The 22,970-nt window shown below is 36.8% G+C and overlaps 1 protein-coding gene across 3 annotated transcripts in view; it reads right to left on the reverse strand.

Annotated features, from left to right (window-relative positions):
* RhoGEF3 (Rho guanine nucleotide exchange factor 3) overlaps window positions 1-22,970 on the reverse strand; it is a 920,825-nt gene that overhangs the window by 204,910 nt on the left and 692,945 nt on the right. For all 3 annotated transcript variants that reach the window (XM_081756412.1, XM_081756413.1, XM_081756411.1), the window contains exon 3: window positions 2,034-2,148. In XM_081756412.1, coding sequence (XP_081612538.1) covers window positions 2,034-2,148 — 115 coding nt within the window. The remainder of the gene's footprint in view (window positions 1-2,033; window positions 2,149-22,970) is intronic.

The following is a 22,970-nucleotide window of genomic DNA, read 5'->3' on the forward strand; positions in this document are numbered from 1 at the left end:
GTTAGGCAACGAAGTAATCGTTGAAGAAGAAAAAGAATACTGGCCACTTCAATAACCTTGTATAGCAGACGATAACACCAGTTATGATGCTAAGAGGGCAAGAAGTGGACGCTCCCTCAACCAGAGGCACTGTTGCCAACTCGCGAGTGTGAAATGTCGCTAGTTTAGTACTCTAGAGAAGCTAGAAGTCGCTAAACGCCTCCTGCCAAGTCGCAAAAGAAGTCGCTATATAATTTAATAAAGGAATTAAAATATTTTAAATATTTTCCATGTGCAGTGGAAGACTCAAGTATTTTTTTTTCTTTTTTTAAAAATGACCATCTTGACAAAACCACTGCACTTTGCTTTTTGAAGAATACAAAATTAATAAATACAGCATTAAAAGTTTGCAAATACTTAAAATTTTGGATCACTTTTTCCCATTCCCTCTTATAGAGTGGGTGTGTACGATTATTTTTGGGGGTAGGTTGGGGAATTCATGTTGCTTTCGTATTGAAATCCTTCACCGAACTCACCCCACGAATTTTCTGTATATTTTATATTAAGAACAACCGCAGTTAAATTAATATATAAATCTCACGCACTACACTGAACCAGAAAAGCACAACGTTCTCCAACGTCACTGTCACTGTACGGACTGTGCAATGGAAGAGGTTACCAGCTATTACGCAACTAATTAGATAGGGAAATTCCCGGATTTCCGAACCGCAGTGAAGCAGGGCATAATGCTCATAGCAGCGATGAATCCAACGAAGTAAGTCGCTCATAGCAGTAGTGCAACCGAGTGTGTAAAAGTAGTTATTAGTATCACAAACTGCAAAATTTTGGAATCTTTAATATAAATATAGAACAAAATAGCTGAATTTCTAAATGTCGCTAGATTTGTCGCTAGGCGCTAAATAAAAATTTTTGTCGTTAAGACACTTCCAAAAGTCGTTAGTTCTAGCGACAAAGTCGCTAGATTGGCAACACTGACCAGAGGGGAACTTAGCCCTCCGATTGCACCCAAGCCATGTTGTGTCTTACTGAAGGTCAAGGAATATAAAACTATCCTTTCCGATATACAAAACTATAGGTACCTCCCAGACCGATAGCCAGCTCAAAAATGTAGGGAGTGTCCGGTAGAAGTTAGGGGGGCCCGGTTCCCCTAGACACCCGTGGATACGGGCCTACTGCCTCCCGAAATATCTCTACCCATCCACTTGTCCTTCCCCACGAAAGTAAAGTTGGTGTCGTCACTAGGACACGAGGATAGGAAAAGAAACGTATATTTCCTTCCCTTTCCTGGTTTGTATGCCTTAGCCAACTTCCCTTCCTCTTGAGTTAATCAAAAGCACCTGCGCTTAGTGGCTAGAGCCTTTTTTATTTGAAGTGTGCCCCATCTGGCGCTGCAGTCGAGGTGTGTTTTCCCGTACCTCCCTCAAAAAAGAGGGACAAATTGCTGTGGCCGAGATCTTTCAATTGTTGGATGCGAAAGCGTTGCCAGAATTAATTATTTCACGGACGTCGCTGGACCCTGTCTTGTTAGTCACTCTAAGCAGCCTACGATCTTCACTCTTCAAGACCAAATGATTGAATGACCCATTTGCAACACAGCCGAGTCATTCACTTCTTTTCCTTAAGCAAAGGGAGGGTTACCTCCGTCATAGACTGGAGGGGGTGGGGCCGAAGTATGTTTTACATATTTTCCGAGGGCACACCTGAAATAGACAGGCTCTACCATGCTTATCGCGGGAAAAGGGTTCGATTCTGTCACGTTTCGCAACTCTTTATTGACTATGTTGCCAGTGTCTTTTAAATAATATTACAAAAAATTATGACATAGATTCTAGATGGGAGCTCACGTGGTTCGGATTCATGTTAAAATAAAGACCCATGCCTCAGCCTCAGTGGTGAAAGGGAGGTTAACTTCAATCAACCAACAAACTAAAATACCCTCACGATAAATTTTAAAAATGTAAATAACTTCATAGACTGGACTGATTAGAAATCCTAGCAACGATGAGGGAATAACAATAAAAAAATGTACTCACCGTGTCAGGAGCAGTGTGCACACCATCTGGTGTTGATTCCCGTAAACCACAGGGGCTGGACAATGGACTCGGAGTAGAGCACGGGCTGCCTTGACGGCGCCACGGAAATAATACACTACAAAGAAAACAGAAAAAGATCACTTTAATATACTCTATATGTTAATTAAAGTACACACACAAAAAACAATGCAAATCATATAACATATTTTATCTAAGAAATTTCTTTATATAAGGGTAGATGGAGTATATTAAAATAAAACTTTTTGATGTAATTTATAGATAGGTAACCATATTTTAGTATCTCAAACAAGGACTTTGTGCCTAAGGGTAGGAACATGCCGAAGATACCTCGCGATCGGGGTCGAGGTTTAAGTCGCGATCGCTACCTCGCTATGTGCGATGGATGAAGGGCGCACATAGCGAGGAGGTCGCACCCTCACTATTAAGTTCTCAGCTTAACGGGATGATCTACCTTTTCTCGGCACAAATTTTTTTTATATTGGACCTTATGGGGAGAACATGGCTACCGAATTTCCTCAGTTTCTAAGGAACTGGGTATCTCTAATGGGAAAGAAAAATTTTGCAGCATTCTACAGAAGTTTATTAACGGGTTGAAATACTTAAATTGTATATTTGTCTGCTAGTTTAGCAGAAATAAATTATTAAAAAATAAATAAATTAGTTTCTTTTTATATAAATTATAATATGTCTAACTTTGGAACCAATTATGGTAGAAAGATCAACTTTTTTTTTTTTTTTTTTTTGTTTTATTCCTTGAGAAGAAACGACTCTAATAGTTTTAATCACAACCGTATCTGATACGTCAATTAAAAAATAGTATTTTAATATAAGTATTAAAGTCCACCTGTCAAGAAGTTTGACGAGGGTAAGATATCCGCGCCCACCCTTTTCTTCTGTTTTCGTCCCGAGAGACATGAAGGGACCGTTTTCACAGCAGGTGTCAATGCGAATGTAAACATCCTGTCCTCACGTTCAATAGCCCAAGTTCGGCCACTTTCTCTCTCTCTCTCTTTTTCTCTCTCTTCCGAGGAGGTGTTTCTACACTGTAAGAAAATTATAGATATGTAGATAAAATGGTGATCAATTATTTCTGATAGCCAGATGATAGACAAGCATTCTAAAATGCCTTCGAATTCCAAAAATGTATCGACCATAACTTTACCATCTGGTTATTTTCAGGAGGCAAAAGTTATATTATTATTATTATTATTATTATTATTATTATTATTATTATTATTATTATTATTATTATTATTATTATTTGGAGTTGGAGTGCAAAGTCACGAAGATACAAATGGCTCCATTGGCTAAACATACACATAGCTGCCCCCATTCAGAACATCCCTTTGTGCGTTAGAAAACATGCTATAACAATGCGCTCCTCGCAAAAATCTAATTCAACTCTTATTGACCTCAGTAGCGCTTACTAATAGCGTAAATGCTATAAATCAGGCATTTGCAAGTAGGAACAGGGATTGGCCGAATCACAGAAATCTTACTGTCGTCACGGGCTGTAAAAGGTAATATATTACATTTTCACAAGAAATAATTATCGGATAATTTAATAACGGACAATTTCGCGGGCTGTATAAAAGAACTCGGCGTGTCAGATCCGGGCCGCGAACCGACGTTTGGATATACCTGCGTAAACATTCAACAAAAATATTTCCCCCGTAGGGCGCTTCTTTGTATTGAAGAGAAGGCTAGTTCCGAGAAATGCCCAAACAATAGTAAGGAATTTGAAAGTCAAGTTCTGACCACCAGAAGTAATAAACAATCGAAGTCAAATAAGAAATCGTGGATGCTTAGAAAGGCTATTCCAGTAGCAGGATCGGAGAATACAGGAAATCTATCCAGTGTTTTCTGTATATATATATATTATATATATATATATATATATATATATATATATATATATATATATATATATATATATGTTTGTATGTATGTGTGTGTGTGTCGTGGATGAATAGTTACGCTAATCCTTTATAATCAAGGAGTCCCTTGTTTGATTCTCGATGAAGACACAAGTGGTTCGGATTCTAAGTTAAGCTGTAGGTCCCACCCATAGGACGTCATCATTCTGAAAGTATGTTCTTTTCTGCGTATCCTGCTTCTTGTTTCAACTCTTTAGGATAAATCGAGACTAACTGACAGTGCGTAGTCTTAGCGGGGTAAGCGCGGAAAAGCGAAAAAGTCAAAGAAAACAGGGCTTTGCTCCCTTGTCCCCATATAACAATGCACAGTATGGACACCGTTCCAAATGGATCTTACAGGAGCTATCATGGCAAAATTTTTGTATAAGACAATTGGTGTGTGTCGTCTGCATGGTTGTCTGGGGACAAAAAAGGGCAAACATGTTTTTCAATAAATAAATAAATAAATAAATAAATAAATAAATAAATAAATAAAAGAAAACGTGCATTTTTCAATTCCCATATCCTCGTCCTAAGAAGGCGCTTAGCGCAACGAGCCTAAACTTTAAATGCTTTGAAAGTTTGTTCTTTTTTGCGTATCCTGCTTCTTGTTTCAACTCCCTAGGACAGTGATGATTTCAGGGGTGATTCTGGGAAGGGGGGGAATTCTCCCAAGAGCTACGAAATTCACCCTCGGGTGCTTGAGATCTTCGCAGAAATTTCTGTGGAGCACGCAATTTTTAGTCGGTTTACCCCCAGTGCCTCCGGAGGAAATGATCTGAAATTAACACTGCTATAGGATAATTGGAGATTGGCTTACAGTGCTTAGTCTTAGCGAAGTAAGCACGAGAAACCAGAAATATCACAAAAAACAGGGCTTTTGCTCCGCTGTTCCCCCGTGAAAATGCACGGTTTACATACAATACAGGTTGGATCTAACACGGCTATTTAGAGAACGTCTTATAGAGCATTTGGTGTGCAGTGTCGTCTGCGGACAATGAGGCAAAACCGTGTTTTTCATTAAAAAATGGAGTATTTTAAATTCCCTCGTCCCTTCAGGAGACGCTTCTTTAATGAGACCGTATCCTGCCTCTTTCTCCCATTCTCTAGGCTCTAAGCCAATTAGGACTGACAGGCATTTGATAAGTCCATTACTTGGTTGCCTAGTAATTAGCCATCATATTGGCTGCCATATTGGATTTAGACAAATGTTCTCTCATGCTACCATGTAAAATATGTCTTGTCGTGATGAAAGCTACCAGAAAAAGTAGGTTTCGTTTAGTCCTAAGGAAGTACGCTATATCCTAGACTAATGCGTGCATATACGCATTTGTAACTTTGTACAGTTAATCGTTAGACAACAGTGTTGCCAGGTTGTAAGGTTTCTAAGTGGCAATAAACAATGCCATATTTAAATTCATCGGCCTCAGAAACCTATAGTTTGACACCAAAATTATCTTTCTAAGTGCCTTGGTTCACGATCTCTCTCATTATATATATATATATATATATATATATATATATATATATATATATATATATATATATATATATATATATATATATATATATATAGAGAGAGAGAGAGAGAGAGAGAGAGAGAGATTTACGTAGGGCGGCGGCCGTATTGGAAAATGACGGCTACTAGGATAACACCTCAAATTTGAAATATATTCCCAAGACATTATTTTAAAAAGAACTTAGGGGACATTTTTTACGGACACCTATATATGAGGGCCAGGACTTTACATTGTCGGAATCCTGTGGGGGCACACCTCTTTCCCCCTTCCCTTCGCCACTACTGTATGCTATAATATTTGTCCGGAAGGGAAAAAAATCCAAAAATAACAGCGTTTTCTGATATATACTGTTCTTCTCGCGCACTCTAGAATGCAATGAAATGAAATCTTTGAGTTTTACGTCCCACGGTTATGCCGGTTAGGCTAAAGGAGACGGTAATTATGAGAAATGAATGAAATGGTGGAATGAAGAAAGTGGGAGGAAACGGGAGAACCCCGAGAAAACCCACGCACACGGTGTTTGACCACCTCAAAGTTCACTTGGTGGGAGCAGGGTTTGAACGAGGGTCCCTATGCACCAGAGGTGAACGCTCTACCACTGAGCCACCGCGGCCCGCACTCTAGAATGCATCTTGATTAACTTCCAGAGGTAACGGGGAAAAGAGGATACTTCACACCATATCGTCCAGTCTCTTAGTATGGAACCATTGAGGCAGACAAACTCTATAAAGCTAACAGTATTTGGCAGCTGACAGGTAATCTCAGAAACTGGTCGAGAATCTGTTTCATTCAGACATCCACCCCCTTCCCCCTCCATTTCACCAACCCCCGCCCTTTCCGCGGCCAAGCTTAGAGTGGGGCGTGACTTACCCTCGTCAAACTTTGACAGGTGGACTTTAATACTTATATTAAAATACTATTTTTTAATTGGCGTATCGGATATGGTTGTGATTAAAACTATTAGAGTCGTTTCTTCTCAAGGAATAAAACAAAAAAAGTTGATCTTTCTACCATAATTGGTTCCAAAGTTAGACATATTATAATTTGTATAAAAAGAAACTAATTTATTTATTTTTTAATAATTTATTTCTGCTAAACTAGCAGACAAATATACAATTTAAGTATTTCAACCCGTTAATAAACTTCTGTAGAATGCTGCAAAATTTTTCTTTCCCATTAGAGATACCTAGTTCCTTAGAAACCGAGGAAATTCGGTAGCCATGTTCTCCCCATAAGGTCCAATATAAAAATTTTTGTGCCGAGAAAAGGTAGATCATCCCGTTAAGGAGAAACATTGCTGTGACGCATATGAAATTATTCCATCAGTGCATAAAAATCACTACGAAATCACATTTTGAGATTGAAAGAACCAAACAGTTTATAAATAGGGATGGACGCGAGACATGAGAAATACCAAAGTCTCGTCTCTTGTTTCGCAAAAATATTTCAGTCTCATCTCTTGTTCATTTCTATCAATATTCTAAACTAAGGACTTTTACCTTTTATTCAATTTTCTGTGAAGAAAATGCCCTCTTTCAGCACTCAGGCGAGAAATCGATTCCCAGTAAAATTTAATAAATAAATAAATAAATAAATAAATCGTGTATGTCTTCAGATTTCGAGGTGGGTGGGGTATTAACTGCAGCAAATGAAGTTTCGGCACTGCAATTCCATTATTCGACGTTTCCTCCCTATGGATACTTGCCTGTCTTTACAGGTATTTCTTTACCTTAAATCAATAACGAATTTAGAAGAAACCCTTTTTATTAATCTCGGAATTGGGGAGGGGAGTCATGGAGTTCTTAAGCATAGATATGATTAACAGTAGCTTCTTTTTTTTAAAAAAAAATCTACAATTTACGGACTTAAGTCCAAAAGCCCCCTCCCTGTGACCGCCACTGCCTTATATAATACTAAGCTACAGTACAATTCTCAAATAAATAACTTATCTGACATTCCCATTTCAGTTGCTATTTTCTTCCATTCTCTATTTAAAACGTGCCTATTATGATGTTGTTTGTGTTTCTTATTCCGTATTGCTGGAACATTCCGCACTAGTTCTATTAATATGTCTTTCATAATCAAATATAATAGTGCAGCAAAACCTCTCGAGCATAGAAACACACAATCCTCTTTAGACGAAATTCTAAACAAATTAAGACTTTATTCCGTGTAACGCTTCAGAGAGAGCCAATGAGAATACGATGCTTCCGCTAAACATTGATGTAAAAACAAACTCAGTTGTTCTTCATCGCGACCACTAATTCAGCCTCGCGATCGACCTCTAGGTCGCGATGTAGCGTACATCTTCGGTATGCGCTTACTCGTTTGAATACATGGGTTTGTGCCAGTATCGAGAGTGCGACCGCATCTTAAACCTCGACCTCGATTGCGAGGTATCTTCGGCATGTCCCTACCCTAACATACAGGTTCCAGGTCGCTTCCTTCTTTTCATATTTCCTCGAATAGTGTGATCGCCGAAAGAAATCATCCTTCATATATTCTATAACGAGCTATAGGTGTCGGTACCCCACAAACATATAATCTCCAATCTCTCTACTAAAACCGGTTCGCTGTAATATGGGTCTACACTAGGGGTGTTCCGGATTCCGGAATTCCGGAATACTTCGGAATGAAAATCTTAATTCCGGAATCGGAATTAAAAATTTAGTTATTCCGGAATTCCGAAATCTCGGAATTCCGTAATTTCGGAATCTCGGAATTCCGTAATTTCGGAATCTCGGAATTCCGTAATTTCGGAATCTCGGAATTCTGTAATTTCGGAATCTCGGAATTCCGTAATCTCGGAATTTCGGAATCCAGGAAGTTCATCTCTAAATTCCGGAATTTCGGAATTCCGAAAGTTCACCTCGAAATATCGGAATTCAGGAATCTCGGAATTCCGGAACTTTAGTCAGAAATTTCGGAATTTCCAAAACTCGGAATTCCGGAATCTCGAAACTTCAGCTAGAAATTTATGAATTCCAGAATATGAGGACTTCGGTTCAGCACTGCTGAATCTTTGAAATTCGAAATTCCCAATAACGGTACATCGATCCAGCATATCGGAATCTCGGAATGCTGAAATGTCAGCATCTGAAATCTTCAAGTAACATGATTATGAGATAGACATCAACACTCAGACAATGTAATGATGAAACTTACTCTTTTTTACTCATTGTTAGTGGCGGCAATACTCCGTCTTTCTGCAGAACGAAAAGAGCTGAGCAGAAGGACTCATTGAACAAAGTGTAAAGACTTCATTTACTGGTTCTTGTCTTGTTCTAATGTTCTATCCAAGGGCAGGCTCTAACATTTATACATCGTTGCTAGCTGGGTCACTAGTGCAATACTGATAGAGTATCGACCAGTTTCTTCCCTGCGTGGCTTCAAAATGACATATAGAAAATGAAAAACTTAGAAACAGGGCGAAGCCATAGATTGCGAGTTTCGTATTCATTACCTATATATTTACTTGCACACTTGAGCCGATATTCACCCTCGTACTCCTTAATGTTTAGAAGCCAGGTTCTGGATACGTAGCTGAAATGCTCGTTCTGCGCACGAAGAGATTTTAGATTTTAGAAAGGCATACGACTCGGTTAGGAGAGAAATATTATACAACGTTCTTACAGAACTTGGAATACCGAGAAAGCTAATTAGATTAATTAAGATATGTTTAAATGAATCCCAAAGTAAAGTCCGGGTAGGAAAATTTTTGTCCACGAGCTTTCACGTCGAAAATGGCCTGAAACAAGGAGATGCGTTGTCGCCATTATTATTTAACTTTGCTCTGGAATACGCTATAAGGAAAATCAAAGATAGCAACCAGGGCCTACAGTTGAACGGTATTCACCAGGTTATGTTTTATGCTGATGATGTAAATTTAATAGAGGATGATAAGAGAACAATAGAAAGAAATGCAGAGATCTTATTAAACGCTTACAGGGACATGGATTTAGAAGTAAATGCAGAGAAAACTAAATACATGGAAGTGTGTCGGGACCGGAATATGGAAAATTGTGGATGCGTTAAAATATTAAATAATACTTTTGATAAAGTGGATAGTTTCAAATATCTAGGATCAATATTAACGGAGGAAAATCATATTCACGAAGACATTAAATGTCGACTAAAAGCAGGGAATTCGTGTTACTCTTCGGCGCAAAATCTGTTGTCCTCGCGAATTCTGTGGAGGAATTTGAAGCTTAAAATATATAAATCGATAATCATCCCTATTGTTCTGTATGGTTGCGAAACATGGTCGCTTACACTGAGGGAAGAACATAGACTGAAAGTATTTGAGAACAATATCGTGAGACGAATATTCGGACCCAAGAGGAATGGGGATGGGGAATGGCGGAAACTTCATAAAGAGGAACTACATAATTTATATGGTTTACCCAACATTGTTAGGGTCGTCAAGTCTAGGAGGCTTAGGTGGGCGTGTCATGTAGAATGGAAGAAAGTAGAAACGCTTTCAAAGTCTTGACAGGAAGACCAATCGGAAAACGACCATTAGGAAGACCTAGGCGCAGATGGGAGGACAATATTAAGATGGATCTCGCAGAGATTGGAATACAAAGTAGAAACTGGATGCAGTTAGCTAAGGATAGAAGTCAGTGGAGAGCTTTTGTGAACGCGGCATTGAACCTCCGGGTTCCATAGGCCATAGAGTTAGTTAGTTTAGCCATATGTGTACCAAGTTTGGTTGAAATTGCTTCAGGTGTTCCAGAATTATGCTGGAACAAACGTACATCCATTTTTATAAGACAAAGCATCTAGCTCTTCTCCCTCATAGTTTTCTTAGTTTTTATTTTCTTGTATTAGGAAAACAACTTTTCAACGAAAACATGTGGTTCGAAGCTCACATACGTAGTCGGTCCGGTAACTAGCTGATAGCAAATAGTTTTTCATAACGTAGGTTTTGCATAATGCTATACCATAATTATGTAATTTTTGTAGATAGCATGGCACAAAAATTAATTCAATTATACCATGATACCTTTTTTAATACACAAAATGAAAACTTTCCTTTTTGTCAAATGTATTTTGCGTTAATATAAAGAAGAAATAAAAATATGATAGATCTGAACTACGGAAGATTGGAAATACAATGTAATATATATTTGTAATAACTGTATTTAATATTTGTAAAAGCAGTGGAAAAATATACAATCAATCTAGCTTTCAACATAAAGTAATAATGAAATGCCATATCAATAGAATGTTAATCCTCTCAAATTTCTTTAATTTAAATTAAACCTATAATTTTAGTTTCTACCGTAATTTTTTCTGTCAGAGCTTTATATAATAGCGGATTCTTACTCTTATAAGTTAGGCTACCTGTTCATAAGATCGATAAAATAAACAAACAAAAAATACCTTATTATGTTTAAAGATGTTGGTTAATGCAATATAAATTTCATATAAATTTTCATAGATTAGAATATACATTATTACAATTAATTTACAAAAACTAAAAAAATACACATTACCTCAAATCCAATACTATCATTGTACAACATTTTAATAGAACAACCTTTATTTCGTCGGACTCTGATGTATAAAATCAGTTCTTCGATCCCGACTCGTGAGAGGATAGTTATGTTCGCGAAAATTTTCAAAAGAATAAATGTTTTAAAAATTAGAAATAATATCCTATATATTTGATGGATGCCATTAAACCTGATTGTATCTGTAAATTATTTCTACTACAAAATGTTACTTTTGAAAATTCGTTTATCCTTTCATAGCGTTTTCAGTCTGGTTAGTTTTACTAGGACATATGTAAAAGGCAGAATGGAAATGTACATTAACTACAAATTAAAATAAAAAGTACTTATCATGATGAAACATAAGGAAATGTTATACAAATAACATACTAACAATATATATTACGCATATTTAATACGTAACACTAGAAAACTAAGAAAATGTTATGCTGTACAAACATTTTAAATACGAAATATTATGAAACTTGAGAAATATATTAATTGAAATATTATATTGAAATAATGTATTAACATTATGAAATCAAAGGGAATGTTATTTGAATAATATACAGATACATCTATGCAGTGATAATGACACTGGTAACTATGCCCTTCTCAATAGCTTAAATTTACCGTACCTTTGAAAATAAGAAAAAGCAGATACAGAGACCGACAGAAGTATTGGAATAATATAATTAATACTTTATTTACATTGTATGCATTATAAACAACATACATCATATTTGCTTAGTAGTGTTGAATTTGTAAACATGTAAACGTTACCATTATGTGTCTCCGAAACTATATTTAAAATATCATAATGCATGTATTTAGCACACAATATATAGAGTCTACTATATTTCTCCTGCGGTCTCACTTATAGGACGACATAACGTCTCCAAACGAGTAGACAGGTGACTGGATGCATGTTTTATGCCCCCACCACACAGTCGTTGATTTCATACTGTGCCTCGCAACAGCAGCTCGCAATTGTAGTGTAAAGCTAAGCATTCACAAGTGGCATGGGGTGTAAAGGTAAGGAGACAACAGTCGAAGAGAGAAATGTTGTAATTAATTAACACTATAGTGTTGTGAATAAGCCGAGATACGCCGCTCCTTCTAAACTTACTACTAGAGACAGGAGCCAAACAAGCAGAATCCGGCATCTGAGATTAGAGGAAGCCTTGAACAATATTCTGGCACTGTGATGCACACAGGAACAGTTGGACTGGTTTTACATAGTGCCGGTTACAATGCCAGTTTTCCTACGAGGAAACCGTATGTCAATTGTGTGAATCAGAAAAAGAGTCTAAAATTTGTTAACCTGTATAGGGGAAGCCAACAGAATTCTGGGATCACGTTCTCTGGTCGGATAAAAACAAATTCTGCTTATACAGGGGTGATGGACGTGTTACAGTGTGAAGGCTATCAAATACAGCTAAGAACATGGTAGCTACAGTGAAACATGGAGGCAACAGTGTGATGGTATGGGGATGTATGTCTTCATCAGGCGTTGGGGAACTGGTGCTTATAGATGGAATCATGGAAAAGTTTGAATTCAAGAGAATTCTTGAAAACAATCTTAAGAGGAATGCACAGAAGCTAGAACTGGGAAATGGTTATTACTTCCATCACGACAATGATCCAAAGTATACTGCGGAAATTATGAGGCTTTGGATGGTGTATAACACTCCTCACACTTTGAAGATACCGACCAAATCACCAGATTTAAATCCTACAGAGAATATCTGGAACGAGCTCGAAGATCGTGTTAGGAAACCTCACATTAGAAGTAAGGACCATCTGAAAGAACTTCTTCAGAGTGGAGAAATATGAACTCTGCAGTAAGCACAAAAAAGTACAGTCATGTTAAAAAATTATCGTAGTAATCCATAGAAAGGGGAACATAACTAATTACTAGCTGTTCTCTGTTGAATGCTGATATCCAGATGTAAACAAACTATTTTCATCCTTTCTGGTAGTGGAAATAAGTATCCGATGCTTTTTATGAGTTTATATATTTAGTAGAAGACTCAAATTTATTTTGTAGCAGTTGTAATTTTGTCTACTTTCTTTGCATACCTATAGAAATGATAAATCTAGTAAACATGTTTATGTTAGAATAATTATGTTGGACTCTGTACTTCGTGTTGATTTATGAATCCCCTGTTAACTAAGCCAGAGATGTGAAACAACGAGAAAATTTAGCTTATATTCAATAGTATTTTAAAATGTTTTTGGGACAATAGCTTTGTTCATGGACAGAAATATTAACTGCCCAGCATGCTCATCGGTAAGATTATTTGTGTACACAAATATTTTCTCGCTAATTTTGTTAATCTTGAAAGATGGTGGGAATGATTATTCCACCAAAGTAGTGGCTCTTCCTCCCAATCTGCATCCCCAAGGCTTAGGTACAGGTTCAATTATTCTATGTGACTGCCTTCTTTATCCTGTCACCAAATGTCCTTCGTTTTAGGCAACTGTCTAATCTTTTAGTACCAACATTCCCTCAATTATCTTTTCTAGGATTTCCTGCTGGAATAAGTCTCAACTTATACAGTACTCTACCTTTTGTTATCTCAATATTTTTACCCAAATTATCTTCTTTAAACCTGAGATCTAAGAAAGCACAAATTTTCTACAGAATTCTGCTTCTTTCATCCTTCTCGAATCGCGATTTCAGAAGAGACAAAATTTCCATTTTCATGCTTCTTTCATCTTCTTTGAGGCTGCTTCTAAGATCTGTTCACTATCTCCCTCTTCAGTCAAAAAGTCATAGAATGAAAGATGTGTTTCCTGCGTACTTGCTTCATCTTGTTATGATATATCGTCTATCAGTTGAGATTCTTCGACTTGAAAATCTTTTGAAATTTGTTCATATGATGGCCATATGTCCGACGCTGTAACAGATGTTTCTGCTGACATACTGTCACAGAGCATTTGTAAGGACGATAATAGTTAATAATTCTAATTAATAATCATAGTTAATAATTCTGTTTCTTCGTTCTGAAGGATAAGATTTTTATATATTGTTTGAGACAGAACTTTTGCTATTTCTTCTTCGCGTGTTACAACTACCAGCATCAAAAGGAAAGTAAACAATCATATTGTTGGCGTGCATGACGGAAGTATTTTACGCAGAAGGCCTAATGCATCTTACTCTTCTTGTAGCGCATGTCTCGTTTTCCTGCTTTGACTCATAATTTGTCTGTTTCCGAAGGTCCCTGTAGCTCAAGGGCTTTGTTTACTCTAATATTCAAAGTATGGCCGAAACAACTCAAATGTTGGAAATCGCTCCAGTCAACAATGGCCTTTACAATATTGGCACTACTGTTGTTACATAACGAACATTTTCAGTTGGTATTTCCCACATATCTATACTAAAATATAAAGCCTCTCACAGATTTGATTTCGGAAAATCGGAATTCCGGAACTTCATCGCAAATATCGGAAGTTCGGAATTCCGGAATCTCGAAACAAGATCTGAAATTTCGGAAGATCGGAATTCCGGAATCCAGAACACGATACTAAATTTCGGAATCTCGGAATTCCGGAATTTTCGGAATCTCGGAATTCCGGAATTTTCGGAATCTCGGAATTCCGGAATTTTCAGAATCTCGGAATTCCGGAATTTTCAGAATCTCGGAATTCCGGGATCTCGGAATTTCGAAATTCCGGAATTCCGATATTCCGAAAATTCCGGAATTCCGAGATTCTGAAAATTCCGGAATTCCGAGATTCCGAAAATTCCGAAATTCCGAGATTCCGAAAAACGGAATTCCGAAAAATTCCGGAATTATCGACATTCCGAATTCCGGAATTGAAATCTCAATTCTGAACACCCCTAGTCTACACTTTACCCAATATCTCTGAAATGCAGATTTAGGAAAACCTGAAGGTGAAGGCAGCTGGGATGTAACACCTCGTTTATTATCTGTTCCGACTGACTACACAAAACTATTTTACAGACCAAAGTAAAGCAAAAATCCCTGCCGGGAACTAGTACTGGTTTACGAATCCACTAAGTTATGATATATTAAATTTTTTTAATAGTTAAAAGATGGTAAACGTTGATAGTAACCCCAGCTACTAGCCATCTGCATAAATTATATGCGTATATATGAACAGGAAGATCACAGCCTACTTGTTAAGGGTCTTCACTACAGCAAAATTAAACAACCGCTAATTTTAGAGTTTTTCTGTAATATCTTCAAAACAAACAAAAATATTCAAAAAGCAGAAAAGTAGTGAACTAGACAATACGATTTTGCATGTGACACCGTTATTACAACTCATCGATCTGTTTTCGATTTGCAACTGTAGATAGATTTAGCATCTTTTGAGGATTCTGTAAATAGCGGCTTACCGAAAGCAGGTAGGTGAATTGTGGTAAAGGTATCACATGCAAAATCGTGTAGTCTAGTTTACTGCGTTTCTGCTTTTCCAATATTTTTATTTGTTTTGAAGATATTACAGAAAAACTCTAAAATTAGCGGTAGTTTAATTTCGCTGTAGTGAAGACTCTTAACAGAGAAGATGGCACTGAAATTGCTGTGATACGACTGTGTTGGATCATGATATAGCCTCAACTTCTACCGGTGCTAATAGATGGAGTTAGCACCAACGCCTGCCGGCTTTAATTGCTATCTGGTGAGAATCGATTTAATGACTTGATGGATTCGTAGAGCAGTGCTAAACAGGGTTGCTAATCGTCCCGATCCTGTCGGGACTGTACCGATTTCTGATTTATGTCCCGCGTCCCGACCGAACACTCGTCGGGACGCATCTCGTCCCGATTTATCGATTTTCAAAATTAGTTAATATTTTACTGGGCCATTTTTTCAAAGGAATAACTTATTCTTTTATAAGGCTACTAGTACCGGAAAGTACATTTTTAAAAAATGCTAAACTCTGCAGGAAGAAAATGAAGTATCTCTTTTGCATTTTTTTTTTTATTAAGTTTACCAAAGGGAATATTCAAAGAAAAGAATTATTTAGTTGATAGTTTGTTTCAGTCATTCTTTAAAGAAACTAATTTGTTTGTGATTAAAAAAAAAAAAAAACATTCTATATAGTTTTCTCTCTAAACTTTGTTTATATTAAACAAATTGCAGTTGTTTTGGTTTGAATTTGTTGTATATATTGCTTATATCTAGTGATAAGCAGAGGGTGGGAAAATAATAATAATAAAAAAAAAGGTGCCGCATTCATTCAAGATCGTGTTATTCAGCTGATTATTTACATTATTTTCAACTACTCGCCGTACGGGTAGTCGTCTCCAGGGGCGAAAGGGGCTCCAACACCGGTTGTCCCGCCCCGATTTTTTTAAAAAAGAAAAGTTGGCAACCCTGGTGCTAAAGGTTCAAATTTTTACATACTACGTTGCCACACAGTCAAATTTTTGGTTGTCCCTAGCGCTCAAAGGAAGCCCCGGAGGCGCAAGATATATCATTATATACGTAGATTTCGGTTCATTTCGACCTGTAGAAAAGTTTTTGTGCGCTGTTCGGGGTCATTTTTAAAACAACTCATAGACCTATATACGGGTATTACCGTCTCCAGGCTACCTAACGAAGCACGGAGAAATAAAGATATGGGCCACAAACGTGATGGTAAAACGAATTACGATTATTATTATTATTAGTTGATACTACAAATCAAAATAATGTCTTTGTGCATACTAATATTTATGCAGTGTATATTAGTTGGAATTCTGAGTTGTATGTAAGAATAAACCTTTTACTACATTGAGAAAAAAAATTGTAGGTGGCGTACTTAAAAAGATAGGTTACATGCGTAATTCATGTAGTTTTTGGACAACGTACAGCAGACGTATAACTGAAAACGCATGTTTTATAATAGTTTCTGTATAAGTGTTCGATCCATACGTACTTCCTGTATGAAACAATGTAGGCGATCAGGATCTCACATACAAATGAACGTATATAACATATAGCTGGCGAAGGTAACATAAGTATATGCATGTGATATACGGAAAACTGTTAGATGTCAGACATCCTGCAACGGCATGATGTAACATCTAAAGGCAGTAGCTATGTAGCATACGGATAACGTATGCTCCGCACTGATTTCTATGGTAAGCAAGAAGATACCGTATATTTGTACAATATACCGCTGTCCGGAAAACGGATTTTTCTCTGTGTAGAATTTTGAAAAACACCCACTATGAATTTTCATCGTTGAGAATTTATCACGAAAATTTTTTTCATGAAATATTGGTATTAATAATGTCGGTTTGAAGTGTTAGAAATCTGGCAATTCTAAAAGATACTGTAATGAACCACTGTATAGGTGTGAATGGAAATACGTATAAGTATGGGTGTGTTTACAGATATATTATATGTATATTACTTGATAGTAAATGAGTTATAAACGTTTAAAAAAAAATTTGTCTCACTATGCCACATCTTTCCCTATATACTACCAATAGTACAGATGAGGACAAGATAAACCAAAACCAGAAAATTGTTTTTCGAAACACTGAACGAGATAAAGCAAGCAATTCTAGCTGTGTTGGACCGTGAATAATGATTCATTAACGGCTAGTCCTTAGTTCCGCTGCTATGCAAACGGAAACTTCTACTTCATGGATCTCTCTCATTAATTTTCGTTTGGGACACTAATGGCGCTGGAAGCAGCTCTCGTTCCCGAGAGTTTGGAAATCAGAGACGCTTTTAAAAATAGCTCCACGAGTTACACCACACACACAATACATGAAACAACCGAACGTTTACCCATTCATTTCCATCGCTGAAACGGAAAGTGATTAATGCCTGTATTTACTTAATAATTTTGCGTTTAATAATGACAAGTTTCAACACGGATTACTCTTGTTATTCAACGACGCCAGAGAGATAATATGGAAGTTTTGCGTAACAGAAACACTGAAGTGCAAGTACTCAAATTGGGATAAATTTATACTCTGTTGTCCGAACTTTCTCTTCTAACAATAAAGTTTCACATTCACTACATCTAATTTAACGTAATAATTCTCCCCCATCCCCAATACACAAAAGTAAACAATAATTAAGTCAGCATAGATACCTTTTTATTTATTTCTTTTGGTGCAAGTTAACAATACGGGGACATACCTTGAATATAAACAAGCGAAATACGTTACTTCACAAGGATGAGTAATGTTTAAAAAACTTAAATCATCCAAATTCAGCCCCGCAGCTTGGGGGTCTGAAGGGGAAGATATATTTAGAAATGATCGAAATTGACTAATATTAGTGTCGAATCCATAATTTTCGGGGTCGCTGAGTCGAACAGTGATACTCTCGATGCCGTTTAAATAAAAATTCAGTACTGCAACTTGGGGCAGAGGGGAGATATATAAAAATGACCGAAAATGACCTATATTAGTATCGAATCCATAGTTTTCGGGGTCGCTGAGACGGAGAGTGACACTTCCGATGCCGTTTAAATCCAAATTCAGCCCCTTTGTATCCCTAAGGAGAGATGGTGGCATGTAAAGGTAATTGAAAATGACCGAAATTTAGTGCTCAATTCACAGTTTTTGCGGTCCCTAAGTTGATTCGTGACAGTTTTTGTGCCCTTCATGTCCAAAATGAAATGTATTCTCCGCGTGCGAAGAACGAACAATCTCTTACTATTTTATATAGCTGAAAATAGGCGGGTTTGAGAAGGTTGCAACTTGCCCCCTAGCGAGCGATGTTTAAGCATCAAGAGTTCTTTCCTGCTGATCTAGTGTCTAGTGAGCGCGCCTTTGGTGCATAAGATCTCGGGTTTGATTCCCGATGGGAGAGAGCATTGAATGCGTTCAAGTGGTGCGGATTTAAGCTTAAACTATAGGCCTACGTCTCATATAAGCTCGGAGCTGAAAAGGGACACTAAAATTCAATAAAGAAAGAAATGAGACGACCCATAACTAGGGAGGTGACCAGGTAAAGGTCACTCTCTCCCCCTCCCCAGCGATCATCTTCAGCTCTCTGCTGATAGTATACTTTCAATTGGGCGGTGTTATGCAACAACTAGTCAACCCACAGTATTTTTTTTTTTTTAAATAAATGAGTTAACCCTGCTGGAGGGTTCGAACATATGTAAGGAACATACTGAAAAAAATGCTGGTAACGCGTTTGCAGTCAGTCTGCCATCTATGAAGAGAAAAGTCAACTCACATACAGTAATATCTTATGGGGTAGAGAAACCTGTAACTGCGATTTCCTCAAAACTGACTCGTTGTGGGTTGAATGGTTGTTGCATAACACCGCTCAATTGTTTATGTAGCTAAATATATGTTCAACAACTAGGCAGCTAAGAATGAGAGGTAAACTCAAGTTATCGCCTCCTCCCGCACATCCACCCAAGGGCGCCGAGTTCATATGGGCCCCTATTGTATTTATGAATATACAATATTTGACATAATTTGAATGAAATTTGTCTTAAAATCCTCATATATATATACCTTCTGCATCTGAATGCCCCCCCCCAAAAAAAAATTTACAGAGAAATCGGCGCCCTTGCATCCAACCCTTCACTGACTTCGTGTTCTGGCTATGGGTCTGTGTACAGAGATAGCGTGGGTCAGTGAAAACTTGACCCATGCCCCACCACCAACCTTGAACAACGACCTATCACCCATCATGACCCAATCTGACCCATACCTAGTGATGTGAGGCGGAAAATTTTCCATTTGGGAAAATTTTCTTCTATATTTTTCCGGAAAATTTTCCGTTCTAAAAAAATATCAGTAATCAAGTAACAATTCCTCAGCAATCATGAAATTGATTGAATTCATGTATAGAATTGTTAAAACTGAAAGATCGTTTAAATAATCTGAAAATTTTCATGGCTCAGACAATTTTCAGTACTATGTAGGAACAAGTTAAACAATTTTTCATGAATCGAAATATTTTCTGCCTTATATGGAAAAATTGAAGAATTTTTTAGGAGTCAGAAAGTTTTCATAGATCGGAAAATTGTCATCACGATGTAGAAACAAGTGGAAAACACTTTTCATAGGCCTGACAATTTTGGATATTATGTATAGTGATGTTAGGTGGAAAATTTTCCACTATATTTAACTCCACATAGAGCTACAAAATTGAATTTCAGTAGAGGAAAGTTAGTCAGCAACAAATTATAATTTTCCAATTAGCTTTCGGGAACCGGAAAATTTTGTATTTCAAGTTGGGAAATAAAATTTTACACAGTGTTTCTCTCTCTCTATAGAAGAAAATTTTTCACCTCACATCACGGTTAAACAACGATGTAGGAATAAGTGGACTATTCTTTTACGAATCGGAAAATTTTAATCACTGTACAGGACAGACAATTTTTTGATTCATGGAAAATTGTTCCACTAGTTCCTACATAGTACAGAAAATTATCTAAGCCATGAAAAATTTCAGATTCTTTAAACGATCTTTCACTTTTTAACATTTCTATATATGAATTCAATCAATTTTATGAATACTGACGAATTGTTACTTGATCATTGATATTTGTTAAGAACGGAAAAATTTCCGGAAAAATATAGAAGAAAATTCTCCACCTCACATCACGGCTAAACAACGATGTAGGAATAAGTGGAGTATATTTTTACGAATCGGAAAATTTTCCGTTTCAAAATTTCCCGGAAAATTTTCATCACTGTATAGGACACAATTTTTCGATTCATGAAAAATTGTTCCACTTGTTCCTACATAATACTGAAAATTGTCTAAGCCATGAAAGTTTTCAGATTCTTTAAACGATCTTTCACTTTTTAACATTTCTATATATGAATTCAATCAATTTTATGAATACTGACGAATTGTTATTTGATCATTGATATTTGTTAAGAACGGAAAAATTTCCGGAAAAATATAGAAGAAAATTCTCCACCTCACATCACGGCTAAAAAACGATGTAGGAATAAGTGCAGTATATTTTTATGAATCGGAAAATTTTCCGTTTCAAAATTTCCCGGAAAATCTTCATCACTGTATAGGACACAATTTTTCGATTCATGAAAAATTGTTCCACTTGTTCCTACATAATACTGAAAATTGTCTAAGCCATGAAAGTTTTCAGATTCTTTAAACGATCTTTCACTTTTTAACATTTCTATATATGAATTCAATCAATTTTATGAATACTGACGAATTGTTACTTGATCATTGATATTTGTTAAGAACGGAAAATTTTCCGGAAAAATATAGAAGAAAAATTTCCACCTCACATCTTAACTAGACAACGATGTAGGAATAAGTGGAGTATGTTTTTATCAATCGGAAAATTTTCCGGAAAATTTTCATTGTACAGGATAAACAATTTTTCGATTCATGGAAAATTGTTCCACTAGTTCTTACATCGTACTGAAAATTGTCTGAGCCATGAAAATTTTCAGATTCTTTAAACGATCTTTCACTTTTTAACGTTTCTATATATGAATTCAATCAATTTTATGAATACTGACGAATTGTTACTTAATCACTGATATTTGATAAGAACGAAAAATTTTCCGGAAAAATATAGAAGAAAATTTTCCCCTCACATCTCGACTAAACAACAATGTAGGAATAAGTGGAGTATGTTTTCATGAATCGGAAAATTTTCCGGGAAAATTTTCCAGAAAATTTTCCGTTTCAAAATTTTCCGGAAAATTTTCATCACTGCCCATACCCCCCCCCCAAAAAAAAAAAAACATTGCCATCAACTATGACCCATGATCCACGCCCTGCTTTCCACTAACTAAAGTTTCCACTTGTAATGAAACAAGGCTTTGAAATTATCACTAATCAGAGTTTGAATTTCTACGGTTAATTGTTACAATACCAGCAGATCTGACCTTTACGATATAAAATAGTGAAGAGTTTGTCATGGGCCGTATTATGACGAATTTCAATTTAATTATCATATATAATTATATCCTTGTTGAATTACAGATATTTTTCAGTGGATAATAGGATGAAATTTGAAAGTTTCAAATCAAGGTAAAGTAGGTCACCGTAAAGAAACAAAGTGCAAAATTGGACTGTGTCTTCAAAGTCAAGTAGTAAGTCCTATTGCTATTATTATAATTACAAACATCAATATTAAAAAAGTGCCTGAAGTTCTTTCTTCACTTAGATATACTCATCTCAGGTAAATAAATAGAAACAAGTGGAAAAAGGAAGAAAAATGGAGGCCTTGAAAGTAAAACGTAGACAAATTCACCAGTTTTCAAAAGATGCTGTCTACAATGCACTGAGCAGAGGGGACTCGTGGGTCAGTGTGTAACAGTAGATGGTGGGTCGCAGTGGGTCACTTACACCATTACCAGTCAGAAACAAAACAACAATCCAAACAATGGAAGTACCCCTCCTCCCCTACCCAAAAAAGGCAAAGATGTTCTCCTCCGCTGGCAAAGTGATGGCCTCTATTTTTGGGAATTCCCAATTCATTGATTACCTGCAAAGGGGTCAGTCATACCGTCACAGAACAATACTATAGCGACCTTTCGACAAAAAAACTTCAAGTGGAAATTCAAGAAAAATGGCCACAAATGATGTCCAGAGGCATTCTCTACCATCATGACAATGTTCCCGACCACACATCAGCAGTTGCCATGCCTACTATTCACGAATGCGGCTTTGAACTAGTTCCTCATCCACCCTATTCTCCAGATCTGGCCCCCTCAGACTTCCACTTGTTCTCTAATCCAAAAAAGACTCTAGCAGGACGACGTTTTGCAAGCGATAACGACGTCATGATAACCGTGGAAGAGTTTCTACATGATCACAACCTAAAGATTTTTTCCCCTACTGGGATAAGAGCACTGCAGCACCGTTGGAGCAAGTGTGTTGCTGTCCAAGGGGATTGTGTTGAAAAATAAAGGTATTACCAAATCTGTACTTCTTATAGTTTCCTCAAGGCTCAAAACTTTTCACTTACCTCTCGTACAGTTAGTTATTCTATCTTACGGTAGCAGTTGAAACTTTCTCTTTACAGTTCATGGTTTTACCGACAGAGGAC

The sequence above is a fragment of the Thermobia domestica genome, chromosome 4 (assembly GCF_964235325.1).
Source record: "Thermobia domestica chromosome 4, izTheDome1.hap1.1, whole genome shotgun sequence".
NCBI classification, from domain to species: domain Eukaryota; kingdom Metazoa; phylum Arthropoda; class Insecta; order Zygentoma; family Lepismatidae; genus Thermobia; species Thermobia domestica.